At 39.1% G+C, this 8,245-nt stretch overlaps 1 protein-coding gene across 2 annotated transcripts; it reads left to right on the plus strand.

The window, feature by feature from the left end:
* The first annotated feature begins 973 nt into the window (after nt 1-973).
* LOC110093564 (transcription factor TCP4) lies at nt 974-3,060 on the plus strand. Of its 2 annotated transcripts, none has more exons than XM_020818488.2 (2): nt 974-1,253; nt 1,347-3,060. In XM_020818488.2, exon 2 carries the CDS (start codon nt 1,440-1,442, stop codon nt 2,673-2,675), a length of 1,236 nt encoding a protein of 411 aa, XP_020674147.1. In that variant the 5' UTR covers nt 974-1,253; nt 1,347-1,439; the 3' UTR covers nt 2,676-3,060. The 2 variants fall into 2 exon arrangements, with proteins under 2 accessions (XP_020674147.1, XP_020674146.1); XM_020818487.2 differs by having other exon boundaries at nt 975-1,288; nt 1,419-3,060.
* Nucleotides 3,061-8,245: the final 5,185 nt, after the last annotated feature.

Below are 8,245 nucleotides of genomic sequence, written 5' to 3' on the forward strand. Positions count from 1 at the left end.
ATTGAATGATCTTTTTTTTTTTTAATTTAATGAATTGAAGAAGATTACATTCTTCTCTAAAGATCATACTTGCAATCAATCTTAATTCTTTAGAAAACATCAAATTTTGTTATCTTTTATTTTAATTAATACTCCCTTCATTTACTCACACTCCCTAAATCATCACATCACCCTTTTTCAACCTCACCCTACTAACCCTAGAATTTTATTTCTCTATTTTCCTTCTCCAATGAAGTCTCACGTAATTATTTCTCATTTCTATCACTCCATACTTTACTTGTTTAGTTCAACAAAGGCTCATTTTTCCTTTTCTGGACTTCAACAAGAGGGATCCTAAGTAGTGTAAGGGTATGAAAAAGAATTATATCTTATTTAAATAATTCATAAGATTGGCTAAATTTTTACATGATAAAAAAATAATTTATAATAAAATTAAGATGGTTTAGCTCTTATATCATTTCCAACCAAACTGCATACCACTATATGCCATCTGCCTTTTGCTGCATTCGAACTCCTAATCTCATGCCAAAATTTGGTAGGTGAACAGTGCGACACCAATATTATAATCAGACTGCACACCTACACCAAAAAATCCGGCTTGTGAATTTGCCGAAGAAGAGCAAGAAAGAGGAGAAAAATGCATGAAAGAGGACAGAGATGGTTACCCTCGCAGGAAGTATGTGCTGACAAATGAAATTCGATTGAAGATGAATTACACCATTTTGAAAGTTTACTGTATTTCAAAGTGTAAAGTTGGAGATGCCCTTAGTTTTCAAATATGGAATGGGGCTGAATCTTAAGATTTTTTTACTCATTTCATTTGATGCATCATTTTCCTTATTGAGGAAATTGGCAAATTAAATGGATAGTTTAACTGCAGGTAGGAGTTGACGGTTTAACCGGATTTGCCACGGTGAAATCCTCAAGCAGGCCGAGAAACACGATGCCAATCGGCATAGAAGAGGACGGGGATGGGAAAGGCTGTGCTTCTTTCCACAAAGCAATAAAGGATGCGAGAAAAAACCAAAAGCTGAAAGGATCGCTGTCCAAGAAAGAGAGAAAAAGAGGAGGGAGGCGCTGAGAGAGCCCTCGCTCCTTCGAGTTTTGGTATTATGCCTTGAGATGGGCGGCCCACTGAGATCACCAAGATCTTTTATGAGTCTTTGAAGCTTGTCTCCTCCGCCGAAAGCTTTCGTTTTTCTTCCTTGGTTGAACTCGTCTTCCCCTCCCAGCAAGGCGAGGCCTTTTTCTAGGTCATTCGTCAATTTGAGAGGCGTGGAAGCTGAGGGTAAGCAATGTCTGCATCAATTTACTAGCTTCTCACTGTTGTGTTGCTTTTTCTGTAGCTCCTGCCTCCTTTTTCTCACAACCATGTCCTTTAAGCAACTGTTCGTGGGTCTCCCTCTACATGTTTACAGTAATGGAATTCTGGATCTTGGATGGCCAAATATTTTCGGAGAGGAAGCAGGCAGAGCAGAATTTCTGCTCATCGGAGAGTCCTGAAGCAAGTTTCTTTGAGAACGAGAAAGCCTGTTGAATTAAAGCTGGATCCCCACTTCCGACTCCCAATTCCCAACCGAAGAGGAGAAGAAGAAACAGAACAAGCAGAACAAGGCGTCGGCTTTCATATCCACCAGCTTAAAAAACCTTTCTTTTCTTCCTCGCCGTCGGCCGCAGCCACGGCTTCTTCCGACTATGTCCCGCCGGCTCCGGCGCAGCGGAAGCATAGTTATTCGAGGCTTAGCGGAATGAGGAGCTCCGCCGGAGAGATCGTCGAGGTACAGGGCGGCCACATTGTCCGCTCCATTGGCCGTAAAGACCGCCACAGCAAGGTTTGCACGGCCAAAGGCCCAAGAGATCGCCGAGTTCGTCTTTCCGCCCACACTGCCATTCAGTTCTACGACGTCCAAGACCGCCTCGGCTACGACCGCCCCAGCAAAGCCGTCGATTGGCTCATCCAGAACGCCAAAGCCGCCATTGACGAACTCGCAGAGCACCCCGCCTGGCACCCTTCCTCGGCCGAAGAAATCTCCAGCAAGAAGCCCATGCCACAACCTGAGCCCGCTGCTTCTTCTGCTTTCAGTTTCAGCAACATAGCCAGCTCCAGCTTCCTCCCTCCTTCCTTAGATTCCGACACCATTGCCGACACAATCAAGTCATTTTTTCCGGTAACCTCCGCCGCCACCGTCCACGACGGCTCGAACAAAAGTCATCACTTCCAGGATCTCCGTCTCTCCCTCCAGTCCATTCAAGATCGGACCTTTGACCATCCGAACCCAATTCCACACCATCATTTCTCATTCGACACTGTTCCGGCGGGCTTCGCAGACCAGAACCCGAGAATGGTTTCATGGAACGCTGTGGCCGGCGGCAGCGAAGGTGGCGCCGGAGCTTATACGTTCAATATGCCGCCTGTATTGTTCGGCCAAGGCCAGCTTCCTACACAGAGGGGGCCCCTTCAGTCCAGTACCACTTCCTTGCTTCGTCCATGGATGGAACCCATTGATCACCAAATGCAACAGGCGCTCATTCCAGAAGTTTCCTCCATTGGTTTTTCCTCCGGCGGCCGCAACTTCTCTGGGTTCCGTTTTCCGGCGGAGATTCACAGCGACGAGGTTCTCGACGACGGCATCTCCGACAAGCCATCTTCGGGATCCTCTGCTTCTCATTACTAGTGAAAGCGCAACTCAAGGAGTCCTAGGGGAGTCGTCTTTATCCCGTAACTTTCTACACAGCAGTGATAACAGAAACCAGGTTTCTATTTGCTTGTATGCGCCATTTTCTCGTCTTTCCTTGCTTTGATTTCCATTGGCTTCTGAGTTTCTTGTTCTCTTTTGTTTCTGTTCCTGCAACGTTTGTCGACTGAGCTATTCTCAAATGCCCAGGAATGTATCCTGGAGTTGAGTTATGTTTTGATTTTTAGGAGGTGAAGAAGAAGCAAGGCAATAGCTTGAAATCAAAGCCTTGACTTGTGGAAGAACCTTGATGTAGTTTTCATGTTGATTAGTTCTGTGTCTGCAAAATTATATATAAAAAAAAACTGTATGGTCGTTTTCTCAACACTTTGTTTTGCTTTATGTATTTTCTTGTAAAAAAAGGGGGGGCAGTCGTGGCCTCAGCTGAGACTCAAACTTCCTCAATTTACTAAAAAAAGATGAATTAAATAACCGCTTCATGATTGCGCATCTTTATCCCATTTGAAGATGCTTAGAATGTCTCTGTTCTTCTACAGTGTAACCTTCTTCTGCTTTCCCCATACTTATTTTATTGCTACAGTTTAACTTCCAGAAGCCTGATCAAGCAACAGAAGTGCTCATTGTTTTCTTTTATTATTATTGAAAATGTTGCTTCAATGTTCTCGAATTTTTAGTATTTTATTTAAGAAAATTAACTTTAATTACTTTAACTGTACCTAATAGGTTCATGTCATATAGATTTTTTTTTTTTTTTTATCCAAATTTGTCTTTAGAAGAAACATGATCATTCTAGTAGGTCTACCGAGGAAGCAAAAGAAAGTATGAAACTATGCAAAAATGGAGAGTACAGTAGGATAAGAAAAGTGGGAAAAGACTAGAAGTCCCAAACAAGTAGAAAATTCCCTACTTATCCAAGAGATCTCTTCTGATAAATTTTTTTTTTTCTTGAATAGTGCCCATGGCCCTTTATTTATAAGGCTTTGGGGGGCTATAGAAAGGCCTACATAAGAAAAATAAAAGAAAAACAATGCTACGTCATGTTAAATGCACATGTTGCCCTTTAGTTGGTGGGAGAGCTAGCGTAAATGACTTGTCTTAGGGCAAGTCATATAGGAGGCAAACTGGTGTGTTATGGACTAACGCCGAGTTTGACGAAGACCTGAAGGGGAGACTGTTTGTTCATTGTTGTCTCGCTCTAAGGATCGCTTTAGTGAAAAGTGGTAGATGCATGTGGAGGACGCTGAGGCCTGAAATAGTGGCAAACATGATATCCCTTAAGACTGAAATCTTTGCTTTAGTCGAACTTGGGTGAGGGACAATGGTCATGCATTGAAAGCTGACAATGAAGATATCAGTGAGTGATATATGATCCACCTGATGTGTTATTCCCAATTTGTTCAATTGAAGGTGGGCTGTTTGGCTTATTCAGGTGAATTCATCTGGGCGAGCACGTGATCGTTATCTGTTAAGTTAACTACAATAGCATTTTCACATATACAATTTTTAATTTAAATTTATGATGAAAGCACTAAAATACACTTATTACATACTTCATTTTCATAAAGATGTTTTGAGTTAGGTGAATTAGGTATGCAATTGGTATAATGAAATGTTTTATTAGCTTGATCCCTTACAATAAATTTAGAATTACAAAATAATCAATCAAATAATTAAACTAAAAATGCACTAATATATCCAAGGGCAAAATAATCTAGAGTACAAAATAGTGCTAAAGGTGAGAGTATTATAACTTGTAAGCTTAAATTAAGCAAATATACACAACCACACAAATTATGATTCACTTATACAATAAATAAATCAAACATCAAACATATCACCTTCCATATCTTGAGGATGTTAGTTCATGTGATTAGTTAATCTATTCTGGGCAAATAGGTGATTGTTCTTTTGGCATGCTGAATTGAGATTTGTGAAGTTAATGCAATCCTTCACTTGTTGGTTCTTTTTGCACTTACTATATTCAAAATCCAGTCATGGTATTGCATATCTCTGATGATGTTGGCATCGAGCAATTTTTTTACTTCTTATTTAATAGACTCTATGAGTGTAGCCATCATCTTCCTTATCTTATGCTTGATGGGCTAGGCATCTCTTCTTACATTTTGGTCGTAACATATGACTCCTTCATCTATGTCGAACATCTCTATTGTTGTCCATGCAAAGATGTTTGGGTCATCCTTGAGGGCTTGGACAACCTAGCCTCACTTATTTATAAATTCTACTGTCAGGATTCCTCCACAGGCTCTGTGATCTTTAACCTTGGGCTTCATTCAACATTGAGCTATAAGGTTTTCTTTGGGGAAGTCCCTACTTTACCAAAAACTCTTAAGTATCAGGTGTGAGACTACATGAGGTTGCCACTAAAAATTATCTCCCTTTCGTAATTTGATTGCTACATGGAAGCTTGAAATTATCCAATTGAAGGTGTTCTAAAAGGATCTGCCAAAGATAGCATTTATATGTGGTGAGAGCATTCACAATGATTAAGTACATAATGCCAATTAATGTATTGTCAATCAAACTCACCCCAAGTGATAGCTAAGGTGAGTAATCCGTTTATTTCTCAATGCTCTCCTGATAAATCATACAATAGACCTACAGTAGGAGTAAGCTGAGAAGCATGAAAATTCATTTTATCAAAGACAGATTTAAAAATAATGTTGATAGGATTCCTTGTGTTAAATAAAATATTATAAATTTGGTAGTTAGCAACTAAGCCAGTGATGACCACGACATCATTGTAGGGGTTCCCTTCAATAAGCCTACCCACTTCACATAATGTGATAGTGGTGAAATCCATCATTAATGCCTCTGAGGTAAACATTGAGTTGACTTCTCCTACCTTCAATCTCTTAGTCATGATGAAGGTCTCAACTTGTATGCCTCCATGATGGCTAGCATTACTCCCACTATATAAATGGAGTAAGCAAGAATGGGCTCATTCATATTGCCCTCCATTATGGCTTTTCCTGGGCTCCGACTAGGTTTGGCAAGTATAAACTCCTTTAACTTTCTAGCCTTTATGTTGTCTTCAATCAACCCTCAAAGTTGGTGGAATTTCTTTGTATCATGGCCATTATCCTCATGGAAAGCCCAATATTTTGATGTACCGTATGCATACGCACTCTCCTTCATAAGCACTAGGGCCTTAAAGAATTTCTTGTTTTGAATGGCTTCTACCAACTCATCCATTGATACTTGCAATGGGGTATAGGTGGGATAATTAGGGGGAATTTTATACCCTTCTTGTGCTAATGGAGACTTGTACGAGGGAGCTTCTTTACCCTTGACATAGATGGATTAGCAATCCTGTGCAGCCTAACTTGTAAGGGTGTTGGTTTTCTGGGAGATGGTAGTCTCTCGGCATAATGGTACCCATATCTCTTCAGTTCCTTAGGTGATTTATTTCCATGTCTCTTCCCTGTCATCATTCACTTCTCACGATGAGTTCTTGGGGGTTAATGGATGAAGAAGATTTGGTCATGTGATTCATATATGTTGAAGTGGTTGTTGTAAGCTTTAATAATTTAACCAACATCATTTACTATTGCATGTATGTCGAGTGCATAATGAAAAGGGCTTTCTAACTTAATGAAGTCTGAGTGATCATAAGATCCAAATCCTTCACCTCCACTATCTCCATCTAGAATCTTATAATAAATCTCCTCAGTGACTCGCTTGGCTCCTGCCTCATTTTGAGGAGAGCTTGCAAGCTCTTTCGGGTTTTTGAGTGCTGATGAACTGAGTTATAAGAATCTTTTGAATATTGAAAAGGAGGTGTTGACTCCTATTGGCATTCGAGTAAATTATCTCAACTCAACACAAACTACTTGAGGGTTGTAAAGAATAATTGGCACTTTAGAACATCATCTATATCTAGCAGCAATGTCATTAACTTAAAGATAGCCATATGACCCACTATATTAATCATGCCCCTATAGGACTCCCAATATGGCACTTTAAATTTTAGAGGTGGACTCACCTCTATTATATCCCTAGAGAAAGTGTTCTTCTATTTAGGTTCAGTACTTTTATTACAGCAAGGAGTTGGTTTGTTTTCTTCATCACTCTTCACCATGAAAGAGGGGCCATGAATATATATTTAGATTAGTTCTTTACTCTCCAACCTTATGTGATGAACGGTTGAGTTGAACAACTCTTCTATGGTGCTCTCCCTTTGCATGGACCTTGATACTCTACTAGGCCATCCAAGATCATTTGTATCAATCTCTCTTCCATTTTCATGAGATCACAACGAGTTGCTTGGTTTGGGTTCTCCATGTTCACATAGGGTTTGGGGTGAGTCTACTCATCAAGCTACGTTGTCTTCTAATCACTAGCATCAATCCATACTCACTTCTTCAATCCATGCTTACTTTAACCATTAAGATGTTAGATCTAAGTTTTTCCTTAAATGATACCTGACTTTACTAGAAGGCGTGCTTTTAGGGTATAACCTAAGAACATGTATGAGAATGGGGAGAGAGAAAAATTCTATAGAAAATGATCAACTAGCTCAAGTATGTGTAGAAAGAAGCTAAAAAAAGATTCAAAATGTTTTGCTTCCCCTTTATTTATAGAGATTTGAGGAATATATAAAAGGCTATCATAATAAAAAAAAGTAAAACAATTAATAACTTTTAATACAAACTATCTTAGAAATGTGTCACACCCTGACCAACTTGATGGGTGATTGTATCTCCTGATATTGTTTATCTTTCTTGGGGCAAGTTACATACACAGAGTGTGCAAGGGCAAGTACGAGTATGAGAATCTACTAGAGAGTGATGAGTTGAGAGGCCTAGAAATGGCATGGGTCCCAAGTCTACCGTTGTTGGAGCTTTGAATTGCTTCGAAGTGGAAGGCTTGTACATTTAAGTTGCATGGATGGTAGGCTCCGTGATTGGCTTACTATGATGTGACCAACTAGAACCCTCTTGAAAAAGTAGTTGAGTGATAAGTTAACATATACGACTGACTTTAGTGGCTAGTTCTTGCTAGAGGGCAAGTGAGAAGTTGAGTGGTCCACAATAGTCCTTAATTGCTCTTATGAGAAGGGACTTCACATGGGTGTTTCGTCAAGTTAGGTTTTTATAACCCTCATGTGAGTTCTTCTTCTGGGGTTAATGATGTACAAGTTCATCCATTATGATCTGTCAACTACCTGCTAAATATGTGAAATGACATATGCAAGTATAAATAAATATATTCAAGGATCAGATTTGAATAGAATGAGCTCATTTAAATCTTTCTTTAATATGATAAATGTTTTAAGCATAAATTATTCTCTAGATTATAAAAATTTTATGTTTAAATTTATTCTTTAAAAAATAAGAATTATTAATACAAAACATATAAAATGATAGTTATCAAATTTAATGAATAAAATAAAATTTCTAGAAATAAATAAAATTTTCAAAAATATTGATCAAACTATATTTCCATCCAAAAATAATGGAATTACATCAGACTGAGCACTTAACTACTATGAATAGCTTTTAGGAAGACCAAATATTTGAACATTTAAG

The sequence above is a fragment of the Dendrobium catenatum genome, unplaced genomic scaffold (genome assembly GCF_001605985.2).
Source record: "Dendrobium catenatum unplaced genomic scaffold, ASM160598v2 fragScaff_scaffold_450, whole genome shotgun sequence".
NCBI classification, from domain to species: domain Eukaryota; kingdom Viridiplantae; phylum Streptophyta; class Magnoliopsida; order Asparagales; family Orchidaceae; genus Dendrobium; species Dendrobium catenatum.

Bases quoted from the DNA above. Each gene is read 5' to 3' on its own strand.
- LOC110093564 (XM_020818488.2), top strand. From the start codon at position 1,440: ATGGCCAAATATTTTCGGAGAGGAAGCAGGCAGAGCAGAATTTCTGCT.